Source organism: Asterias rubens, chromosome 6 (genome assembly GCF_902459465.1).
Source record: "Asterias rubens chromosome 6, eAstRub1.3, whole genome shotgun sequence".
Classification (NCBI taxonomy): Eukaryota; Metazoa; Echinodermata; class Asteroidea; order Forcipulatida; family Asteriidae; genus Asterias; species Asterias rubens.
The window spans coordinates 14,812,656-14,837,900 of NC_047067.1; the positions used below are offsets into that span (position 1 = coordinate 14,812,656).

Below are 25,245 nucleotides of genomic sequence, written 5' to 3' on the forward strand. Positions count from 1 at the left end.
TCAAATTCTAAATCTGAGGTCTCGAAATCAAATTCGTTGAAAATTACTTCTTTCTCAAAAACTACGTTACTTTAGAGGGAGCCGTTTCTTACAATGTTTTATACTATCAACAGCTCCCCATCACTCGTTACCAAGGAAGGTTTTGTGCTAATAGTTATTTTGAGTAATTACCAATAGTGTCCACAAGTGTCAAGACTGAGACTCGAACCCACACTCTGCTGATCAGAAACACCAGAGCTTGAATCCGGTGTTGTATCCGCTTGGCCATAACACGCCATAAAGATTTCTTTGAATGAGTGTCTCTAATTTCTTGTCTCGTTGTTTTTGTTTTCTTTCCAGGTCATAGAGAGTTTAAACAAGATCGAGAACACCAAGACATTCACAGAGTTCGTCCAGTGCTTCAGCCAGTTTGGTAAAGAGATGGTAGAGCTAGCTCACCTAACAGGGGATCGACAAAACGTGAGTTCCATTCACTGCATGTGACCTACCATCCCGGCCATATCTCGTTGGGCCCCGTGCCCCCTTTCAATGTTGGCTCTCAATGCGCGGTCTTCTGTGCTCCCATCTGGGGGGATGGGGTATAGAATGTTTATTGTAATGTTGCGAACGGGTGGCCCTAGCAGTTTGGCCGGGATTGTAGGCCCCATTTCATAAAGCTTTTATAACGCTTTTTTAAAGCAGGAAATTCCGCTGAACAAATTTCTTCGCTAAGTGAAAAATGAGTGGGGCAGTAGTTGCAACGATGTAAGCTTAAGGGAAAAATTTTAGCAAGATTTGTGTGTGCTTAACAAGTTTTGTGCTGACATGCTTTATCAAATTGGGTGCTGGAGTGCTTTTAGTTGCAAAGAGTCCCACCCTCACCCTCTATGTTGTGTCTTTCTTTCGAAGGGTTTGGAACGCACACATACTTGTGGCTTAGTGCACTGGGCCTAATTTCATAAAGCCTGTAAGCAACAAACTTGCTAAGCACAAACAAATCTTGCTCAGCAAAAATAGGTTACCAGCCAGAGTACAATACAGTATACCATTGCTGCCACTGGTACCCCACTCATTTCTTGCTTAGCAAAGAAATTTCCGTAGGAGATTTTTCTGCTTTCAAGATGGGTTTCCTTGTAGCCAATATTATTGGTTTGTTTGTCAGACCTTTGGAAATCTAAAATAGAGTAAGCTGTCAAACCTTCGTCTGGGAATACATAGAGGTGCATGAACAGCTACCCTGGTCAGATTAGTCTTATAGAAGGCCATGTGCTTGCCTGCACCTGAAACTCAAGACCGAAGCTTTCGCTTGGGAAAGTAAAAAATGTGGCTGGACGGCTATTTTTAGCAACAGTTTGCATCCCAAGGGACACATCATAGATTGTTGACACACACTTGCTTGGGGGAGTAGATACAGAAGACAGCTCAATAAGATGGGTGCTGAATTAAATAGAGCAGCGTACACCATGGACAACTTAAGCCATGCCGAAGCTTTAAAGGCACTGGCCACCCTTGGTAATTGTCAAAGACCAGTATCCTCACTGGGTGTATCCCAACATATGCATAAAATAACTAAATCTGTGAAAATTTTGTCTCGATTGGTCATCGAAGTTGCACACAATTAATGAAAGAAAAGAAACACCCTTGTTGCAAAATTTGTATGGTTTCAGATGCATTATAAAAGCCTTCAGACCTGAAGTATTTTAATGTTTAAGTGAGAAATTACCTCTTTCTCAAATGCTCATTCTACAATGTAGAACTATCAACAGATCTCTGTTGCTCGTTACCAAGTAAGTTTTTATGCGATTTTTTTGGGGGGGAGTAACTACCAATATTTTCCAGTGCCTTTAAGTTGCTGTCCATTACTGTAGGGTTTTATAGATCGTCTCTGGGCCAATGGAAGGGGGGATGTCTGTGTTTCTTTGCAATGGGGTTGATCATGTACATAGGGATATCAATACCTAACAGGTTGGTCTGAATTGCAATGCAGCCGAATGTGAGTATGTTTTGTACCCTGCCAGCGAGGGTCAAATTGGGGATTCTACTTGAAAAAATCTATAGCTATCGCCTGTAGGGGCTTGGTAAGGTACCCTGATACACTCTGATGAATGACTTCATTATACGGGAGATTCATCTAAAGGATTTTTTATGCTGACGTGGTCAGTCAGACCGCTTGCTTTCCTATCACGGTATTAGGACCCGGCTTTGTTGAAGTCATGTGTTAATTGTTAAACAACAAGACAGCATTAAGCACACCATGCGACCTCGAGCCAAACAAAATTCTCGAGCCAATTCAAAATTCTCCTCCAAACATTTCAATGCAGTCGTGGAAGTGGACCAACTTACCTGAAAGATCTACTCACTTCATACATTCCTACTAGAAACCTCCACCAAAGCATATGGTCAACTGAGATTTCAGTTTGCTGCACCCCACTTATGGAACAATCTCCCTCTAATCAAACAAGCCACCACGATCTCAAGTTTCAAGACTCTTCTCAAAACATATCTATTCAAATCATCATACATAATTATTCTTTTGTTTCCTCTGAGCGCTTAGAGACTTGCTTTTGGAGGTGTGAGGCGCTATAGAAATGCGGTTGTTGTTATTATTATTATTATTATTAGTATAGTTTAGAAAAGTACTTTAAATAACTGTCATGTTTTAGAGTACATGCCACAAAAAATCAGAACATTCCTATTTCTTTCAAGAGACATAATGAACAAGAAGTTCTGAAAAAGAGGGTTCCATTTGCTTGCGATGGTATAGATTTTCTTATGGGATAACAGTGATTTTTTTTTACAGTGTTTTAAATACTTAAATTTGTACAGTCGCTATCTGTGGACTTGTAAAACTGGTGTTCATATTCCTGAGGTTTCAAAGGTGGCAGGTATTTACATCACGCCTGGAATTTCATCTTTGAGAGGACAAGGCCATTGGAATTTTAAAAGGGCACTTCCATTGGAAAATCTTTAAAGTCTGTGGGAAACTTCGTAAGGGGCACAAAGGCCAAGACCAGGATAACAGAGGCCATGGTTTTGATCTGTTGCATCCCTGTAATTCCAGGCATTACACTTCTGTGTGAGATATGTGACTTATTTGTTTGAATTTAGGCACCACTTTTGTCATCAATGTGGGTTAAAGAGAATTTAAATACTCCATGATTGGAATTTCATCATTGAGAGTGAAAGGCCATTTTTAATGGTGCAAAGGCAAAGGACACTTGCATTGGAAAATCTGACTTCTAAAGGGGCACCAAGGCCAAGACCAGGCCTCCGTTGATTGCCTCCGTATAATTCCAGGCCTGATACACGATGCGGCAGAAATTGTTTCATAACTTTTCTTTATCCATAATTTCTCTCTTTGTTATTCCTCTAGGATCTTAAAGATGGAAAGATGAAAGCCAAGATGGCAGCAGCTAGAGCTATACTAGAAAGATCTACCATGATGCTTCTTACATCATGCAAGGTACATACACACAACCCTATCAACCCTGGCAAAACACTTCTTGTTTCTTTCCAAATTTTTACTATCAGCGTTCTCCCCTTACCGTGATCCACTGGCCAAATGGCAATTAAAACACCTGGGGTGGATTTCACAAAGAGTTAGGACTAGTCCTATCTCAATTTAGGGCTAGGTACTCGTCCTTATTTAAGACTATCTATACGATTTTGATAACTCTTAGGACTAGTCCTAACTCTTTGTGAAATCGACCCCAGAGGACCAGTCAAAATTTACCCCCAGTAGTCCAGCTGGCTTGTTTAGTGCTGAAAAGCGTCCTTATTTGATATAAACACGGACTAGTCAAAAAGCTGATGGAAGGAAATGACATGCTAACTGTTCAAGCCTAGAATGAACTACATGTAGGTTTTACCTTGACAAGATCTTGACCATACCTGTTCTCCCCATGCCAAGCTAGCGTAGTGGCTGACAAAATGCTGGCCGATACGCAAACAAGAAAGAAAGACTGTTATTTAAAGAAAAAGAAAGAAACAATATTATTTTGTCATTTTTTTTTTTTTTTTTTTAACATCAGGAGAAAACCATATATGCTTCAGATTTCACAGAAAGTCTTTTATAAACACCATGTAGAAAAAAATTCAAAAGACTTGTTTCAATTCAGTGTGCTTCGGCTAAACATCAAAAAGTTTGTGTCCAGAATGTTCCACAGCAAAAAAATTACCAGGGCCCAGTTTCATACAGCTGCCAAAGCAGAAAATAGTGCTTGAAAACTGTCTGCTAAGCAAAAATGAGCAGGATACCAGTCATAGATAATACATTGTGGAATGGTATTTTGGCTGGCAACCATGTTCTGGTAAGCACAATTTTGTTGTGCTGAGCTACTTCTTGTGCTTAAGCAGCTCTATGAGCTCTGGTGACAGCCTTGGATCAACCTACATGTGCATGTAGTTGTTTGTTAAAGAGAAAATGGAACTCTGTGTTCAAGGGAAATAAATAAAGAAAGAGCCATCCATTCATAAATTGCCCTAAAAGTGCTCTCCTAATCCTGAAATCCGTGAGGTTTTAAATCGGCAAGAAGGGTAGGTAGGAAGGAAGGAAGTTGGATTGCGATATTGAGGGGTTAGTTTGAACAAACACACTATCGGTACTTCACAATGTAGGCAAACCCCTTAAGTGTAGCAGTTGGCTGTCTCAGCCTTCTGGAAACACCCTTGAAATCCTTCCTGGCATTTGGCGGTGTCACATCTCATTTTTCATCAAAAACAATGGATTTCCGAGGGAGCCGTACACAAGATTTGTCAGCAAGAATCGCAATCCCTTTTCTTGAACAGGAGAAACAAAACTGAGCCTGAGATACATCAGCAGTGTCCATTAATTAACGTTGCTTTTTAATTTTTTGTTTTGTTTTTGGGTGGTATTTTTTGTGGTATAAAAGATGAAATTGTCGTCACGGGGAAGACATGGCCCCTGTTATGACCAAGGGGTCTTTTCCAAACCTTGGCTTAGGCTTTGTCTCCTGCTCTGAGCTCTGTTTGATGTTGGAAAACCTTGCAAAATTAACCTTACTCTTAAGCTAATGAGGGAGGCCAAGCTGGAGCCTGAGACCAAGCCAATGTTTGGAAAAGACCTGAAACCTCAAAATGTCTATTTGTGGTGATGAAAACTTGCTAAAGGCTTAGCAGCGCTTTGAAATTGCACCCTGGTGTCGGAATGAGTGATGAGTTGTTTTCAGAGTTAACATTTTCCATGGTGTTTTATCATCAGTAGTCAGTTCTAAATCATGCAATGGCCATGGTTTATACTAGTGTACAGTCACACAACTATTCTCTGAACAAACTTTTCTGAACCTGACTGTTGTTTGGCTTGATTGTTCACAAAACTGATATAACTTTATAGTCTCATCAGATCATTTCTCATTAATCTATTAACAATAGAACCCCATCTTCTCCATGTCATTTAGAAAATCATCCCAAGACAAATAGACTCGGATCTAAAAACAGAAATCAACAGTTCTGTCAGAATGAATCCAGATTTTTCTTGAATTCACTATAATTCATCTGTGAATACTTTATTCGAATGCACTTAGGCAAATTTCATAGTGCTGGTTAACGGTAAGCAAATTTTCTTGCTAACTGTGGCAGGAAGAAAATGGCCAAAGCGTGAGCATATTTCACAATTTTGCAAGAAAATTAGGTGGCAGGCTTCCACATTCACAATGGATTTGCATTGTTACATGTATGTCATTAATTTTCAGACAGTAAGCACTGGAAGGTTAGTATGCCTTTTATTGCCGTTACGGTTAGCAGCGCTATAAATGGAAACTCGTAAGCATATAAAATTGGGCCCTAGCCATATACATGGGTAACCTTTTCTGTTGGGACAGTAAAGTCAATATCATAATAGAATGACCATTATAAAGGTACGGTCATTGATGCGAAAAAAATAACACATTATGTGCAGGTGATGAGCCTGGTTTCTAAATATATTGGCCAGAACTCTCTCTCTCTTTTCTTGCTTCCAAATTGCCTTTAAAGTAGTCACCAGGGGAGAAAGACAGACAAGTTCTTTTGCTTATTTTGATGCCAAGGGGATGTGGTTCTTCTGTAATACAATGCCAAATAGGTTGACAGTGCTTCTTCCGTAAGACCATGGGGAAATCTAGACCTACATTTAGTATCCTCAGTATTTTTGTGTTCCTCTTGTTTGTTAATTTTTTTTGCCCCGGGATGGTTCAGTGGTCAGTATTGGCTGAAGGCCTAGACTGCTGGGAGAGTATATGAAATCTTAGAAACACAATCGGTCTTCTGGGATATCGGTTACAGATGCACTTTATGCAGATCTTTAGGTGTGTTTTGAGTGGATAGGTTGTCCGAGTGGTCTTAGTTCACAGGGCCCAGTTTGCATGGAGGTGCTTAACAGCTTACTGGCTGATATCCATTTCATTACCCTGCTAACCATAAACACACAAAAGGCATGCATAGGGCCCAGTCTCGTAGGCTGATTTTGTGCTTACTGTATGATTTCCAGATCATAGCGCTACAGTAAACAAATGAAAAGACAGTATGCTTACCTTCTAGTGCTTACTGTATGAAAATGAATGACATAGCAATGCACATCCAAGGTGAACGCGGTGTTCTTTTCCCACAGAACTCATGAAAGTACTGAGTATACAGTGCTTAATACACATTGGTGTAAGGGTTAAAAAAAAAAACATTGTTTATCCCCAATTCAAAATCTATCAAAGGCAGTGGACACTATTGGTAATAACTCAAAATAATTATTGGCATAAAACCTTTCTTGGTGACGAGTAATGGGGAGAGGTTGATGGTATCAAACATTGTGAGAAACGGCTCCCTCTGAAGTGCCATAGTTTTCAAGAAAGAAGTAATTTTCCATGAATTTGATTTCGAGACCTCAATTTTAGAACTTGAGGTCTCGAAATCAACACTTCCCTCTGAAGTAACGTAGTTTTTGATCAAGAGGTAGTTTCTCATATAAAATATTTGCGTATGAGAAAGAACTTCAGACCTGAAGCCATTCTCAGGCATCTAAACGCACACAACTTCGTGTGACAAGGGTTATTTTTCTTTTGTGATTATCTTGCAACTTCGATGACCGATTGAGCTAAATTTTTCACAGGTTTGTTATTTTATGCACATGTTGAGATACACCAACTGTGAAGGCTAGTCTTTGACAATTGCCAATAGTGTCCACTGCCTTTAAATCATTGTGGATTTGAACCACCTCGAGCTACCAGGCTAGCTTGGTGGTCTAGTGGTTAGACATCTGCTCTAGCATGCAAAGGTCGTGGGTTTGAATCCCACCGACTGATTTGCTTGCCGTCGATTTCACAAAACTCTTCCGAACTTAAGACTAATCTTAGGGCTTAGGACGAGTCCCAACCCTGCACTGTAGCATGTAGACCTTAAGATTAATCCTAAGTTAGGACGAGTTACTCGCCCTAACTCGAGATAAGACGAGTCCTAACTCTTTGTGAAATCGACAGCTGCATTTTTTCTTTCACAGAACTTGGAAAAGTACTGATTATAGAGCATTCAATAAACACCAGTGTAAAGGGTAAATATTTTTCTATCCCTGATACAAAATTAATCCATTATTATTAACTGTTTTTTTTATCTCTCTTTGGTTTTGTCTTCTCCAGACGTGCCTTAGACATCCAGACTGTTCACCAGCAAAGGAGACACGGAATGGTGTATTTGTCAATATGCGTCATGCTCTGGGTCTTATCGATGAGGTCATCAATGATGGTTACACACAGCCTGTCCAGAATGGCGTCACCCCATCTAGAAATACACATAATGCACTGCAAGAGTTACTGGTTAGTTTTTGGGTATCTGTCGTCGATTTCACCAAACTCTTTCTAACTTAGGGTTAATCTTAGGACTAAATATGGGTTAAGCTCCTTATCCATAGACGTTACGAAGTACTTGTCCTAAATCGAGATAGTTAGATAATTCAAGCGTTCCGTGAAATTGGCTGCTGAGCATTCCCTCTTTTAGCAAACTTTTGGATCCTCATGCAGGTGTGCCCAAGAGCAACCCAATAGATTCCATAAGACGTCACACTCTCAAGCACCCTCACTGAGGTCCAAAAGCGCCTTCGATCACTGAGGTCAAAAAGTGCCCTCCAATGAAGTAAAAAAGTGCCCTCACTGAGTCCAAAAAGTGCCCTCACTGAGGTCAAAAAGTGCCCACCTCACTGAGACTAAAAAGTGCCCTCACTGAAGTAAAAAAGTGCCCTCACTGAGGTCAAAAAGTGCCCTCACTGAGGCTAAATAGCGCCCTCACTGATGCGAAAAGAGGCAAATCGATGGAAGTGCAGCTGTTCCTCATGCATAAAAGCATGCGCTGACCTAACAGCGTCCATGTAGCGTTTTACATTATGCAAGGGTCTGTATTTTAAATTTTCAACGCAAACTGAGAAATAGCATACGCGCAGAGAAATACGCTGCGTTTCAAATATTTTGGTTTTGTGCAACATGGTTTATGTGTAACAATCATGTTTTTTTAATCATTGTTGAGAAAGCTTTGTCAGGTCATATCCCAAACTCTGTAGAGGGGGGGGGGGGGGTTGTTCTAAAAAGTGAGCAGTTGTGTTCTATTTTTGTCGACAGCTTTTGAAAGAAAAACACTCACAAACTTGCGGCCAAAAATCAGATTCTTGTCTTTTGTGTTCATAGTTCTGTTCATGAGATGTTATTGCCGAGATAATTTGTGAGGCAATGATTTCCTGAAATTCAGCATAGCTAGAGGCAAGTTCACTGTACGCGTACGGTTGCCTGACTATGAAAATCCGGAGCGGTTTCACAATCTGAGAAACACTTTATGCAGAAATGGTTCGCAGATTAAATTGTTTTTGAATCCCTCTCTCTAAGATCACGTTCCTTAGAAGAGAATTGTTTCTCAAAAGGTTAATGCATTATCAACAGCTGCAATGCTTCTATTTTATGGCCATTTTTTGGGGGAGAAATTACCAAAGGTATACCCTCCATTTAGCATGTACCATGTAAGCAAAGACATAAACGTTTGTGCATTGCAGTCTACAATTTAAAGACGCTGCACACTATTTGTAATTGTCAAAGACCAGTCTTCACAGTTGGTGTATCTCAACATAGACATAAAATAACAAACCTGTGAAAATTTAAGCTCAATCGGTGGTCGAAGTTGCGAGATATTAATGATAGAAAAAACACCCTTGTCGCATCATGGTCACACGAAGTTGTGTGCTTTCAGATGCTTGATTTCGAGACCTCAAATTCTAAATCTGAGGTCTCAAAATCAAATTCGTGGAAAATTACTTCTTTCTCGAAAACTATGTCACTTCAGAGGGAGCTGTTTCTCACATTGTTTTATACTATCAATCTCTCCCCATTACTCGTAATCAAGAAAGGTTTTATGATAATAATTATTTTGAGTAATTACCAAAAGTGTCCACTGCCTTTAATACACTCTATTATGCAGTGGGACATAATTCATATTTATCTGGAGACCCTTCTTGCAAGTTGAATTTGTTTTCTTCATTTTGAGCTTTAGCATCAATTGCAAATAAAAACACAGCAAAATCAGTGTTTCTTATGGCTTGCTGCAAAACTATAAATAATAAGTGAAGTACAAATCAGATATAGAATTGAGGGAACATTTTTAGTGAAAAAAAAAAGATTACCTTATTATCAACATTTACTAAAAGGACACCAAATGCTTGAAGTGTAAGATTTCTTATCTGCTACCTTGTCATGAAGCGTGCAAGTGCGCAACTTTGCTATGGGCTTCCGACTTATCAAGCTAAAGAAAGGATTATCCATCCAAATGTCACAGACACTTGACAACAACAAGTTGTGCTCCAAGGATATTGGCTCTCCCCTTCACCTCCAGTCATCTTGCCCCCTCACAAATCACGGTCTCCCCCCCTCCCCCCTGGGTGACAGAGACTGTTGTGGTACTGTACTGATTATGAAACGTCCAACTGTTATGTTTACCTCGTGAAATGAACAGAATGTGACCAATCATGGAAATGAATGCCTTGGAGATAGGCTTCAACATCCGTTGAAATGAATACCCTTTTCTTAAAGAAATACATTTTATTATCAGATTTGTCTTTCGCCGTTCGAAATTAAGGATTCAGCCCCGTGGGCAGTGACTGTGAACTGAAGAACACAAATAAAAAAGTAGGAAATCTTTGCTTTGCTTATTTCAGACACATTCACATGCAGTATTTGTCGGGCCTGGATTTATTTCTTGTAGGGGCACATTAGTTTGCATTGGTAAGGGGCACTTCTTTGAATATTTAAATTTGTATTGGAACTTTGCGAAGGGCACCACAGCAAAAGCAGAGGGCACCACGGCAATTACTGTGTGTGCCCTGGGTTTTTATAATTCAAGGCTTTTTTTATCTCTGAAAAGACAAGTATGATATCGTGCCTATGAAGGTAGTGAAAGTCTGCGATTAAAGGCATTGGACCCTTTCGGTACAGAAAAAAACGAAAAAAAGTTCACAGATTTACAAATAACTTACAGGGTTTACAGAAGGTAGTGGTGAAATACTTCTCTTGAAATATTATTCCATGAAATGCTTTACTTTTTAGAAAACACTAAAACAATATCAATTCTCGATATTGAGAATTACGGATTTATTTTAAACACATATCATGACACGGCGAAACGTGGGTGGGTTTTCCCGTTATTTTCTCCCGACTCCGAGGACCGATTGAGCCTTAATTTTCACAGGTTTGTTATTTGATATAGAAGTTGTGATACACGAAGTGGTGGCCTTGGACAATACTGTTTACCGAAAGGGTCCAATTGCTTTAATCTTGTTCATGTCATACGAATTGAGAATCATTTAAGCTTGTCTGAACGCATTGATCAAGAAGATTATATCAATAATCATAGGCAACATTACATTTTTGTTATTCACTATGATCAGTGACTTGCGTCTAATAGGATAATGTACATGTAGAACCTGTCAAACTCATGCTTCAATGATCGTATGATACTAAATAATAATTTCAATTTTGTATACATGTTTCTACTTCTGAAGGCCACATTTATTAAAAGTATGCACAGAGCTGCCAGCTCTCCCTGATTCTGCAGACAGTTCTCTGAAAATGAACCAATCTGTCCATGTCTGATTAATATATTTTGAAGGATACATGAAGGACAGGCGGGCAATCCAAAAGTATAGAACAAAGTATTTTTTTACTACACGTTGATGAAAAGTATTTTTTTACTACACGTTGATGAAAATATGACTTGAGTTTGAGTTATAATTGAAATGTCACAGCTGTCAACTCGCCCAGATTCTGCAGAATTTTCCCTGAAAGTAAACCAATCTTTCCATATTCAAATAAACAAATTAAAAAATCTCTCACCCATTATGGACTCTTATGACCTTTTTATGTTGAATGTAATACATGTTGAATGTAGTTATATTGAGGCATTACATGGTGAGGTATCAATACATTTGGTTTGCGGTAACATCATGTGTGTATCTACTTGCCAGGTAGAGTTTGTTCTTAGAGAACTGTCTTTCTTTATTCTACTACATGTACCTCTGAGTAGATTTACCGGATGTTCGGGAGACTTCTCAGTTCTGAAAAGAACTGTCCTGCTTTTTTCAACTACTACCTGGGCGGAAGGTATAGAAAATTGGCTGGGACTACTACTTTAGCTTATAGGATCGTAATTAACTACACTACCGCAGAGTCAGTTCTAGAATTGGTCTCAACAATTCGACTAGCTTGCTCTAGTCATCGTCAGGAGACAGTCTCCAGACAGTAGTAGAATAAAGAAAGACAGTTCTCTAAGAACAAACTCTACCTGGCAAGTACATACATATAGGTGTTACCGCAAACCAAATATATATTATCTTCCTAATTGTTGTGTATAATAAAATCTCCCTGATGGCAGGATGCAAATGCTTGCAGCTCTGTGTACATATATCTCTGGATTAAGGGGTCAATTCTGTCCACTTAACCAGCACCCTAATGGTTAAGACATCTAAAAGGTCATGGGTTCGAATCCCTCCTAAGAAACTGCTTTTTTCACACCATTCTGATTATGCTGTGCCTTATAACTGAGTTTGAATAATTCCTGATATGAGAGTTGCTCAATTAAAAGAACCCTAAGTAGGATTTGAAACTTTGCCTGGTGGAAATACGATATGGAAAGTTTTGCGGTAACACCATGCAATGACTATCTCTAAATAAGTTGAGTTGGTTCTTGGGGTGTGGTTTCTCCAGAAGACGATTAGAGCATACTGATCGAAATGTCCAGTTGAAACCTACGGTTCTTTTCAGAACCACCCCAACTCATTTAGAGAAATTCATTACATGGTGTTACCGCAAACCTTTCCATAAAAAGAACCATGCCACTTGATGCTGAAACAGCCCAAGTAGAAGGTGGCAACTGCCACTGAGGACAGTTGATTTTGGTTGACAGCCCAAATCAGTTAAGTGTAGCCTTCACCTTGAAGTGGCCATCTGCCCATGTGATGTTAGGTGATCTCTCATAACAACTTTTAAATAAAATCTTTGTTTCTTAATAAATTTCTACCAGGATCTTGTGGAGACGGCGAGGGTTACCCAGGCAGATAAATCCAGCCGAGATAAGATGCTGTATGTGCTAGACACAGTCATCGATACAACGCAAGACTTTACAGACTCAGCATACACATCTCATGAACACAGGGAACGGATCCTAGCACTGCGGGACAGGGCTAGGACGGACCTCAGAAGCTTAGCTAATGTTGGAACTGCAATGGTGAGAAAAATATTAGGTTATTTACTTCAGGCATGCAACTCTTCCGCGTTTCCGCGGAATTCCGCGTTTTTAAAAAACTGATTAGCGCTAAGAAAAACATTCCGCGGTTAGCGCGATCTTAAGACAATTTACAACAATGCATCGTAACGCATGGTCTGGCCTCTGCCGCGGCACGCAATCCATTCTACTGCATCGTCAATCTAAAGCCCACAGCAAGCAATGCATACGTTTACACACTGCGTGCGGTCATTAATAGCCGTGTGTACGGTCGAAAAATCTGGAACAGTGGAACGCACCCCGTGGCGCAGGCGAGTTGTGCGCTAAACCAAGTTATTATACAGCCTTGAAATGAGTCTAAGGTCATGTCTTCGTCTGGTCCCGCTATTTTGCAATAGTATACACGTATAGTACATGTATGTATGTGTGTGTGAGTTAGTTACCAAACGTACATGTATACTGCTGCTGTGTGCGAGTCTCACATTGCGTTACGAAACAGTCGCATCTTCAAACGTCCGTCAAAATGACATTCAAAAGAAAAGATATTTTAGAGCGGGACCGAGTGGTACCTGGCCAAATTAAAGCCATAGATAAAGGAGTAAAAAATACCTGGAAGTGGTTCTGGTTGGAAAAATAAGACGTAGACGGTAAACTGCTCTCAGAAACCGTCCGGAAAGTGGACAAGCCAGGAATGGCATATTGTGTGATGTGCAAGACGGCAAGCGGGAACAAGTGGCTCTCACCGAAATTTGCATAAAATTATTATTCCCCCCCCCCCCCCCCCAAAAAAAAAAAAAAAAAAATCTGATTTTTTTTTTTTTTTTTTTGGGGGGGGGGGGAATAATAATTTTATGCAAATTTCATAATTACCTGGGAAACAATAGTTAGTTTTCCTCAACTTAATCAACTCCCGATGCTTTGCCACCTTAGAATTACGGTGCATACATAGGCAAGGTGTTTTTCCATGTTATTTTAGTTGTATAAAACACTTCACTTTGTCTTTGTCATACATGCTAAGATTGATCCTAAGAGCATATTAAAACTTCAACACTTTTTAGGGTACCATTGTGGGTCTCGAAAAGTTTCCTCTTTTTTTTTTCATCGGGCAGTTGCATGCCTGTTACTTGTACAAACATACCCGTCAAAAGTAGGATGGGTACAATGGCTATCTTTTAGACAGTGTATGCAAGCCATAGAGTTATATATAAGAACTAGAGGGCGCACTGGTGATGCTCCTTGCACAAACGCAACGGGACCGCAAGGAGACACACGCGCCATTCTGTATGCGCATTGAATATGAAGTACACGTTGGAATTTGTGTTTATTGAACGCTTCGCGATGCTGTTTTGTCAACTTAGAAAATGGCCGCATGCACATGCCGTGGTGCGTATATAGGCCAGTGCGCCCTCTAGTTCTTATATATAACTCTATGATGCAAGCAGATTTGAAGGTGTCTACCAGAGAGCTATTTTACTTCTGCTTGTTTTCATTATATCCATAAAGAAATTAACATCAATTACAAATTTATCCATAAAGAAATTTACATGGCCGAGCAGATAAGATCACCGAACTCAAGCTCTGGTGTTTCTGATCAGCAGAGCGTTGGTTCAAGTCGCACTTGTGACACCTGCGTCCTTAAGCAAAACACATAACCATGAAGGGTCATCCTTCGGATGGGACAGAAAGCAGTTGGTCATGTGTGTTGTGTAATGCATGTAAACGAACGCAGTGCACTTATCGTAAAGAGAAGGAGTTCGCCCTGGTGTTCCTGGGTTGATCGGCAGCATATTGCGCCACGGCACCTTGTAAAGGATGAGGTCTCATACTATATGCAAGGGGGTCTATTGATTTGAAAATAACCCTCGAACATCGAGCATGTTTTTGCCTGATTTTGACTCGCAAAATGGCGAACAGGATAGGCGCTTGTGAGTGCGCTGCGCATTGTGCATGGAGTCTATAGTAGTAATCTTGCAGGTACATACATGTATAAAAGGCTTTTTGGAAAAGTGTTGGTTCTGAGAAGAAACAATGTAGTCTCAACGTTTCAAAAAGTATACTCTGCTTGCCTACAGGCCTGTGTTGAGAACACTTCTCCTAAAAGAACTGTGTACATGGTTGTACCCTCAAGTTTACCACTACAGTTTTTCTTAAAAGTTATTTCCTTTTTTGTTGTCTAATCGCCTCAGGAAAAGAGAATTTCCAAACAACATGAGCAGGAACTAGAAGCCTACATTACACAGATGTGCAAGACACTGACAGACCTCAAGAAACAGCTCCAGAACACGGCGCTGGACCAAGCTTCCGAGATCTTCCGCTCAAACGATGATCAGGACCTTCTTGCTAACCTTAAGGAGGCTGGCAGCTTGGGAGACCTAGATAGGATGGAGGAACACTCTGGGAAGTTCAGTGAACACTCGGAGCAACTCCAGGAGGTAGGGTACTCAACTCCTGAAAAGGAACTCCTTTTAAAAACAAAACGAAAATTATATTGTTTATCCCTGAGGCAAAGATTTAAGGAAGACGTTGCCTTGGATCGGACGAGTTGGTCTTTGAAAAGCGTTTGAAACCATTTGTTATGAAATGCATATGGTTGGAAAGATATTTTAAAAGTAGAATTTAATGCTAAACACAAGTATCACATGAAATTGCACGATTTAAGACGGTCGGCCATTGTATGGGGTCAAAATTTTGACTCCACAAAATGGCCGACCGCGTTTCTTTGCGACGTAAAAGGAAAACTGTGCAATTTAGAGGCGTGTTTGTGTGGATCAATATATCCTACTTTTAAATAAGGAAATTAATGTGTGGTGAAGAGGTTTTCAACTAGTGGTTCAATCCCAACTCTGTGGGTTTAAACCACTAGTTGAAAACCGATTCAACACACTTTGATTCCCATTCATGAATACCTTTTCGGTCAAAAAACATCAACACAACACCCCTCCAGCTATGAAATGGTAAGGCCCAGTCAAGGCCCTCGGGTAAACAACTCCTTATAAGGGAATGCTGTGCACGTCGCGCGTATCGCGTTATGTGGCACAACTGTGTTGGCCGTTGCTCTCGACCAATAGGAATAGAAACTGTCTTAAAAGCACAGGTGCAAACTCGCGTGTCACGCCCATGTTTCAACACTTTTTACTGGTCATAAACAGGTTTGTACACACCCACGTGACGCGCTCTCCACCAATAGGAATAGCGAAACTGTCTGAGGTATTTATGAATTATCTATATAACCATTTGCATTTTATAACAAATGGTTTCAAACGCTATTCAAAGACCAACTTGACCAATCCAAGGCACTGTGTTCCTTAACATAAAGAGCTTATTGTGTTATCTTTAAAAAACAAAACAATATAGTACCATGCTGTAGTTTGCTGATGAAAACTTCTGTGTGGAATTCAACAGTTGACATTTAAAGCAGAGATAATTGATGCTATACCATTTTCAGTTTATTATTGGAGTTAGCTCCACTGGTGCTGTGACCATAGAGTAGCCATCCTATTTATTGTGTAAATTCTACGCTGCATTATTTTATGTTGGTATCAATTTAAGTCAGCCTTTACACTCTGCTCAACTCTAAAGCATTTGCCTTTTATTTTCAAACCAAATTTCCAAAAGAAAACTTGATGCTTTGTTTTATATCTATGCATATTTATGTTTCTAAATCATCCTTTTTTATTTTCTAGCAGAGTTTATTTTGGTTTGTAAAACTTACTTATAATATTAAGGGCCTTGTCACACGAGTCAACTTTTATAGGCAACTTGGAGAAAACCAATTGCAGTGCACGCTACATGATAACTTGTAGCGCATGAGTCATTCTTCAAACAATGAGCGTTTTCTAAACCACTGCTCCGGCTCCAGATTCAGCTCAGGCTAGCGTGGCACCTCGGTTGTTTTGACAATTGCGCGTGCTTTGCGTACGTGCTCAGGGTTTCCGAGTCCAAAGCCGATGTCGTGAATTACAAAAGGGCCATAGTATTCGTGTCCCCATGAAAAGTGTATGAACATTGAAATGTGAACGGCTTTTCTTCTTTGAGACTGCCTGGAACTGGTTGCCTGTAAATTGCCATGTGTGACATGACCCAAACGCTATGTTATTAACTAACATTTGCTTTAATTTGATTTGCGATCTTTTAACAGGCTAGTAGGTTACTGGGTCACATAGCAGGTACAGCACCTCTGGCTATAACTGCTGATTACACAGAAAATAACATCAAATGTCTAGGACCTCAAGTAAGTATGCAGTCTATAGTTGGATGTCACTTTTTAAATGAGATATCTGACGTGGCATTGTGAGGAGTATGTGTTCTCGCATTGGTTTAATAAAAATGTTACCATGAGAATATGATTTTTTTTTCCCTGCAGAGCTAAAAAAGAATGGCTGGTTTTGAAGCTAAAATGTAGAATAGGAAAATGTTGTTGTCATTTTGGTTTATGTATCCTTTATAATATCCTTTTTTGGGGGGTGGGGGGGTTCAGATATTTGACTTGAACAAGCAAGATACTATTGCTATTTTAATATGATTTCCAAATTTGTTGCCCTTAAACAAATCTGCAAAACTGTTATAAAGTAGCCTGAACAAGGTCCCTTGCAGAAAAAGAAATGCACCTCTGAACAATGCGTGTCAACCATTTCTGCCTTTTTTTCTTACCCCAAAATTATCAAGTTAAATTATTGTCTGCTTAAGCAGCTCTATGAAATTTGGCCCTAGTTGCACAACAGTATTTTCCCAACACGTATTTGGTGAAGAAATCCATTCCAGGGCCCGATTTCATAAAGCTGCTCAAGCAAATAATGCTGCTTTATAAACAATTTCTGCTTGAGCAAAAATAAGCAGGATACCCAGGTCAAAATTCCAGTTGAACCTAGTTAACTGGGGTCAACTGGTTCAACTGGATAGTGACCAAAGTCGTCCATTTTCCATATTAACCAACTGGTTTGGACTAGGTTTAACTGTGTTCAACTAGGTTTAAATTATAAACCAGTTGGTGTCTGTCCATTTTCCATATTAAACCAACTGGTTTTAACTGTGTTTAACTAGTTTATCAACTGGTTTTCAACTAGTTCCAGTTAAACCCAGTTTAACTAGGTTCAACTAGAATTTCGACCTGGGTACCAGCCATAGATAGTATATGTGAGATGGTATTTTGGTAAACCCATTCTGGTAAGCAAAATTTTGTTGTACTTCGCTACTTTTTTGTGCAGCTCTAAAAATTGGGCCTTGGTTGCTTATCAATCGCTAATGAAGGAATCCATTCTTTGATCTGATGCTGACTTGGAGTAAAAAAGTCTATATCATTATCTACGCTTTCTTCCCTTATCTAGATTGTTGCCCTGGCAACCACGCTAGCCATCCACCCAAGTAGTAAGATTGCTAAGGAGAGTCTAGATGTGTTTTGTGATACGTGGGAGAGTAACATTAACGACTTGTCGCTTTTAGTCAAAGAGATCAACGACTGCTGTCAGGGGAAAACAAGTAAGTCAATTTATGAAGAACAGGCGGACTTTCCAGAAATATAGAACAAAGTCACTGCACTTGAGTTGAGTTGTCAAGTCTCCCTGATTCTGCAGAAAGTTACTTGAAAATTAACCAATCTTTCCATGTTGTAATGAGCAAATTTGAAAATGTTCACTTATTATGGAATTGTTATCCCTATTTCCCTATTTGTTTGTAAAATATCCATGATTGCAGGAAGATGTGACTTTAGTTCAAATTATATTTGGAACGTCCAAGCTACCAACTCTCCGGATTCTGCAGGAAGTTCCCTGGAAAAAAAAAAAACCCAATCTTATCTCCCTGGTGGTGGAAAATGTTTCCCTGCTATATTGAAAAATAGTTAATGGCCTGAAGTTTCAACCCTATCAGAGAACGACTGGTAGGGTCGAAACGTCGGGCCATGGGCTGGGGGGAACTTTCCCCTGGATTAAGCCAGTTTTGGGTTCGTTAATTCGGAGAGTGTGCACACTCCACTTAATCCAGAGAATCTGTGTTAAAATGTTCATGTCATGTACACAGAGATTCTCCGGATTAAAGTGTAGTGTGAAAGGGGCTAAAGTGAAACAAACAGACTTTATTATAAATATTACAAATATTAATATATATTTGGTTTGCGGTAACACCATGTGTGTATCTATACTTGCCAGGTAGAGTGTGTTCTTAGAGAACTGTCTTTCTTTATTTTACTATCGCGGATGTTCGGGAGACTTCTCAGTTCTGAAAAGAACTGTCCTGCTTTTTAACGACCACCTGGGCAGAAGGTATAGAAAATTGGCTGGGACTACTACTTTAGTTTATATGATCATTATTAACTGCACTACCACGAAGTCAGTTCTTGGATTGGTCTCAACGTTTCGACTAGCTTGCTCTAGTCATCGTCACATATTATTTGAAAGTGAACTTTGTTTCTATCTTTGTAGCTGAGAAACAAGTGTATCTATCGTTACCAAGGCCCGGGGTAAGTTGAGATTCATTTCAAAATATCGGCTGTATTAACATTGTTCCGAAATGGTTTATTGTTTGGCTTTGTTTTTTCTCAAAATTGAAGACTGAACACAGACAGACAGATCAACATCTAAAAAGACACAAATAATTGTGTGTCAGTGTCTTTTCCTTTTTTTAAATCTCATTAATACCATTGACTGGTTTAAAGACACTGGACACCATTGGTAATTGTCAAAGACCAGTCTTCTCACTTGGTGTATCTCAACATAATAGACATAAAATAACAAACCTGTGAAAATTTGAGCTCAATCGGTCGTCAAGATAATAATGAAAGAAAAAACACCCTTGTCACACGAAGTTGTGTGCTTTCAGATGCTTGATTTCGAGACCTCAAATTCTAAATCTGAGGTCTTGAAAACTACGTTACTTCAGAGGGAGCCATATCTCACAATGTTTTATACTATCAACAGCTCTCCATTACTCGTTACCAAATAAGGTTTTATGCTAATAATTATTTTGAGTATCTACCAATAGTGTCCACTGCCTTTAAGTTAACGGTTTCTAGCCAAAACGTTTTTTAACGGCGCGTTTGAAGTTCTTGCAGCTACTTTGCTTTTGCAAAAGAAAAAGGTTGCTTCAGAAATTCCTGATCAAGCATGCATATCAGCAGTGATGTTGTTTATGATCTTCTCATACCAACATGTACAATAGACCGATCCATTAGGCTCCGCCCCGACGCTAATGTGTGAGCAAGAACACGTGAGCCTCTCCAATGCCTTTCTGCACAAATCTGCCGTGCGCACCAAGCATACACGCACACATGTTGGACCTTCGTTGCGTTGTGATTGGTCAATTCGCAATGTTGCGGAGCTTAATAGATCGGTCTACTGCATAAGCAAAGAATAATGTGCTTTATATACCACAAGACAGGAAACTTGTTCAAACTTCAGCAATTATTTTGTCTCTGTGTGTTTTTATTGTTGGTCATTAATGCAAGCAACTTGTGCCATGCATTTTCTGAACAAGATAGAATTGTTTATTTGTAATAGCATTGCAGTAGTTGTGTGTGTGGTTACACTAGAAGTTGAATTTGTGCAAAAAGTTTTAATAGGAATATGTTGATTCGTAAGCTGTTTTTCAGGCTTTTGCTAAAACTACTGCGCTTATTTTGCTGTGTAGTTGTTTTGTTGTTCAGTTTACAACTCTTTCCTGTTGTCTGTTTGTCGATTGCTTTTCAAATTGTGCTGCAATGGTCAGTTGTTTTCCTTTTTGTTTCACAATGTCATTGTGTCATTGTCATTATGTCACTTGTCATTGTCTATGTGTCACTTGCCGTGTCATTCATCCTTGTTTGCTTCCTCGCTTTATTAATAATTAAAAAATAATACCAATAGAAAAATAATGAATAAATAACAATAATGGGCATTTATAGAGCACTCTGTACTTAGTTTTAATAATAAATAGAATATTATAATTAATGAACAGTTATATCGCACCGCTATCCATCAATATTGATGCTCAATGTGCAAGGACATTATTATCCCGGTCACTGGGTCATATCTTTTTATTCCTGAAACCATCTCATCTACCTGTGGTGTATACAGCCTGTGCTGCTAGTTTGTAGCGCACTAAAGCTAAATCATCACAAGAAGCATCTCTGCCCTCGCAGGTACCCTATTTACCTCTGGGTGTAGAGAAACAATTAAAAATTAGTGTCTTGCTGAAAAACAGAAGTGTCAAGATGGGGATCGAACCACCGTTGGTTCAAATCCTGCTAGTGAATTGTCTTTTTTCAACCCCAAATCAATTACCTATTCACTTTCCCTTATGGTTCGATATTTAAAGGATTTGGGTACTTTTTGAAAATGTCCATAGATTTACATTAAACTTACAGGGTTTGAAGATAATGATAGTGGAAAGCTTCCCTTCAAATATTAATTACTGAGGTGCTGTAGTTTTTGAGAAATGAGTTAAACAATGTCATGAAAATACGTTTGTAAATGATTAAAATAATTTTCGTCTCATGAGACGAAAATTATTTTCATGACATTGTTTTACTCATTTCCAAAAAACTACAGCACTTCAGCATGTAATATTTTCAGGGAAGCTTTCTGCTATCATTATCTTCAAACTGTGTAAGTTTAGTGTAAATCTGTGGACATTGTGTTTTTTGTCCTACAAAAGTTACAAAGACCCTTTAAGAAGAAAATGGGAAACAAATGAGAAAAGTACAAGGTGAACAAATATAGTCAATGTAACACCATTCAACCACAGAAAGGTACTGAAACAAGCAGTGCGCCGTGCCGTCAAATCCTGGTATAAAACAAAAAACAAACAAACAAACAAACAAACAAACAAACAAACAGTTGATCAAAAATGTTTTTAGATTGCTCTTGAATACTTACAATGACAGCAGAGCAGATTAGTTTTGGGAGGCTGTTTCAAAGTGACTTCACCAAACACCATTAATGCTTTGTTTTTTATCTCTCCTTTTTACATAATCCCCTCAATCCATTTCTTCTGCCTTGTCCACATTTTTCAACTTCAATTTGTTTGTGAAATCATTAATCCCTTCCGCCATCATTTTGTTCAGCTGTTTGATTTGTGCAACGCAAAGGCTTTGTTGCTGCTTTTAAGTATTTTTTTCCCCGTTCAAGCTGATAGGAAGTTTAAAATCCGAGCACTAATAAACTAGTTGATTTCTAAAGACTCCAAAAAACTGAACTGCAGTGCTATATTTTTATGTTTTTTGAGTCGTTGCTAAAGCAGATATTTTCTTGGTTTGTTTCTTTGGCGAACGCTTGCATACTACTATTGTAGTATATACCGCTCATAGTGAGTATATTGCAATTAGCTTGTTATATTTCTTGGTTTTTAACTAACAATGGCAACAATTGCCTTGGTTTCCAATCTGTTTTGTTTGATTCTCTCTGTTTGAGGCAAAGGCTGTGGGGCTGGGAAGGTTGTCCATTTTCACATGTCTCTCATCAAAGCGTTGCCTCAGTGTTTAGAGAAGTTTATTTCGGACTTTAGGAAACACCATGTTTTGCCTCATTATTTTTGTTCTATATGAGGTTGAACAGAGAAAAAATTACTAGAGTGTGACTCGAACAAACAACCTTCGGGTTAAAGTGCTGGCGACTACCAACTGAGCTAGCTAGCCCTATGATGGCGTACTCCCTATTTTGTCAATTTTGTTTCGTTTGGGGTGCCATTCAGAAGCCATACAACTGCTAACTGCCATGTAGCCAAGGATCAAATTAAACCTTTTGATCAAATTGAATATTTTAACACTTTTGTCAACCGGTTCTTCTGGTCCTCTTTATGTTCGCCAACTACCCCGTCAGCCTGTCAAAAATAGAAACGGTAAACCCAGACACAGACTCTACCAATGAAACATGTAGACCCACCTCCACGATTTTGTATCAATCTGCAGTCAACAGTGTTGGAGCGTCACTGACAGTACCATCATTTTATCTACTACAACAAAATGACAAGAGATTTTGAAATTGATAATGTGAAAATGGACTGCCTCTTAGTGTTTAACACTGACTGATTTCTATTCCTCTTTTGCATTCTGTTACCTTTTTGAAACAGTTTAACCGTGTTGGGACCATGTTTTAGGGTGCGTTCGTTTAGCTTCCCTGGGTCAACCCCGGTGTGCGGCGTGTTTTTTTTTCCAGGACAAACATGTTTAATTATCTGCACACGTTCGTCCTGGGAAAAAAAAAAACTGCCACAGACCGGGGTTGACCCAGGGAAGCTAAACGAACCACCCATTCTCTGGTGTGTTGAATAGTATCAGAAGGGGTAGTAAAAAAACCTGTTCACACTACTCTATTCCCTGGGGGAACCCCGGGGAATAACGACCTTTTCACACTTGGATCGCTTTTCCCCTGATCTTTCCTGGAAATGGGCATACTCTGGGGGAATATGTGTGCCTACTTTGGAGTAGGGGTAGCGATAAAACCCTGGGGTATTCTTGAAACGTGCAACCAGAACCCTGTGGAATAGGGACCTAGGCGGGTGGGTTAGTGTGAAAGTGTCCTGGGGGTAACCATGGGGTAAAAAACTCATGGGGCCTCCCAAGGGTGTATTCTACATGTTTAAGAGATACAATGTGAAATGGGCTATAGTGTTGAAAGAGTGAAAATATATGGTTGTGCAGTTGCTGAATGAAATTCTACATTGCTATTTACGAGGGGGTACGTATGTCATGGCTGTATCAAAATCAAGGAATTTTGTTTGTTTTAAGGTTGCTGTTTGAGATACCAACCTTTTCTAATCGTGTGTCTATTTGTAAAATGTCCCCTTCTCCCTTAACGCTTGCTTGCAATATTCTCCATTTTTATTATCTTTTACTAACAAGGTGTAGGTACTGAGGCATGTTTGATCAACCTCATCCCCAGGGGTCATTGTATTTGGATTCACTAACATGTCTATTAATGACCGGGGTTGACTGTGTGTCATACCACAGTTGGGATAAACCCCTTCCTAATAATAGTCTGATTTTAACCCCATGTTTCAGCATCTCATCTCCAAATGTAAATACATAAAAAAAATCAGAATTGAATTGAATTGAATTGAATTGAGGTTTGATACCTGATAGTTATGTCGACCTTTGACCTTTATTAGATTGCTGCCATCTTTGAGCAAGTTGGAGTGCGCTCCGTGGTTTATATTTTAACTATTTTGACTCGAACCTAGGCTGGTTGACCATTGGTTGACTACTGTGGTCCACCATTTGGAACCAGCCGCAGTCAGGACCACGGTTTCTTCACTGGTCCCATTAGCTTGTTCCATACTAACAGGCGTAAAGCACAGAAGGGGGACCAGTGACACTATAACGAAAAGGCGGTAGGCAATGGAGTGTTGAATACCATGGTATCGTTGGTTGACTAGGCTTCCAAACGAGCCGTTAGAGTGAGTGCTTCAATGCGCATGCACATTGCTGGTCAGTAGTAGGGTAAATGTGCGCACTCAAATTTTGTCTTTGTTATAGTCATAGACCCTTAGCAAAACCACAGCTTCAACTCTGGCTTCGCTTTTGCACTTTTGGTACAGAGGCTCAAACAGGCAGACGGAGCCAAAACATGGTCAAATTGAATCCAAAGCAACAAAAACAAAATGGCTGTCCCTTGATAAAGGATCTCCAGAATGTTTAATTTCCAAATATTTTTGGAGCGATCATTTTGAGAAATTTACATTTGGAAATGGGATGCATTTTTTCAGCTGATCTTGGTGTATCTTTCAGGAATAATAATAATATTTGGTGAATGGGAATGTTTGTTATTCTTGCCTTTGATTAACATTGTCTGAAATATGCTATAATGGCATGATATAGCATTGGTACATACATGTAGGTCGAAAATACTCCATCCAAATGTGGTTTCCAAGAAGATGTCTTAAAAACTAATCTCTAAAGCCCAGTTTACACTTCCGGCGAATGCGAATGTAAATGCGATGCGAATTTGATGTGAATGTGATGTGAATTTGCCATCACAACCCCTCTTTCGCTGCGATATTCGCAAGAGAGTTGAGCACAGCTCAACCCAGAGCGAATTTCATTTGTGACGTCAACATTCGTATCGCAATCGCAGAAAGTATGAACCAGGCTTTAGAGTGTTTTTATGCATGTTGTATGCTTATTCCATGAAAGAATTTGGTTCCATAGACAGCTTAGTTGTACAGAGCAAACATGTACTATATCTAAAATAGGGATCATATTTTTCTAAACATTCATTACAGTTATCATGTTTCCAAATTCTTTAAACTTAACTGTGGAAACTTGGAAAATGTGAAAAGAACGCCGGTCGAAGAAACTGAGTGTAACTTATTGAAAGAAATGTTCTTTTCGAGCACTCACTCTTGTTAATATGGTACCAGTTAAAGATTGTACCAATCTGAAAAAAGAGACCAGCTCTTTTCATTTTTCAACTTAAATTGATCTGTAAAATTTGGAAATTTTGAACTGATGTGGTTTCCTTTGTTGTGCCTTTCCTTTAGTCTTGCATGCAAGTTTGGATACAAAGGTGTTACAAAGTTGTGTATTGACCCAGTTTGTCTATATCGTCATCACTCATGTTGAATCCA

The 25,245-nt window shown here is 39.3% G+C and overlaps 1 protein-coding gene across 1 annotated transcript in view; it reads left to right on the plus strand.

Moving 5' to 3' along the window:
* The first annotated feature begins 340 nt into the window (after positions 1-340).
* LOC117291755 (alpha-catulin-like) overlaps positions 341-25,245 on the plus strand; it is a 34,518-nt gene continuing 9,613 nt past the window's right edge. The window contains exons 1-8 of the mRNA XM_033773651.1: positions 341-459; positions 3,353-3,442; positions 7,599-7,775; positions 12,511-12,714; positions 14,898-15,143; positions 16,850-16,942; positions 18,036-18,186; positions 19,128-19,165. Of these exons, the coding sequence (XP_033629542.1) occupies positions 421-459; positions 3,353-3,442; positions 7,599-7,775; positions 12,511-12,714; positions 14,898-15,143; positions 16,850-16,942; positions 18,036-18,186; positions 19,128-19,165 (1,038 nt within the window). The 5' untranslated portion in view covers positions 341-420. The remainder of the gene's footprint in view (positions 460-3,352; positions 3,443-7,598; positions 7,776-12,510; positions 12,715-14,897; positions 15,144-16,849; positions 16,943-18,035; positions 18,187-19,127; positions 19,166-25,245) is intronic.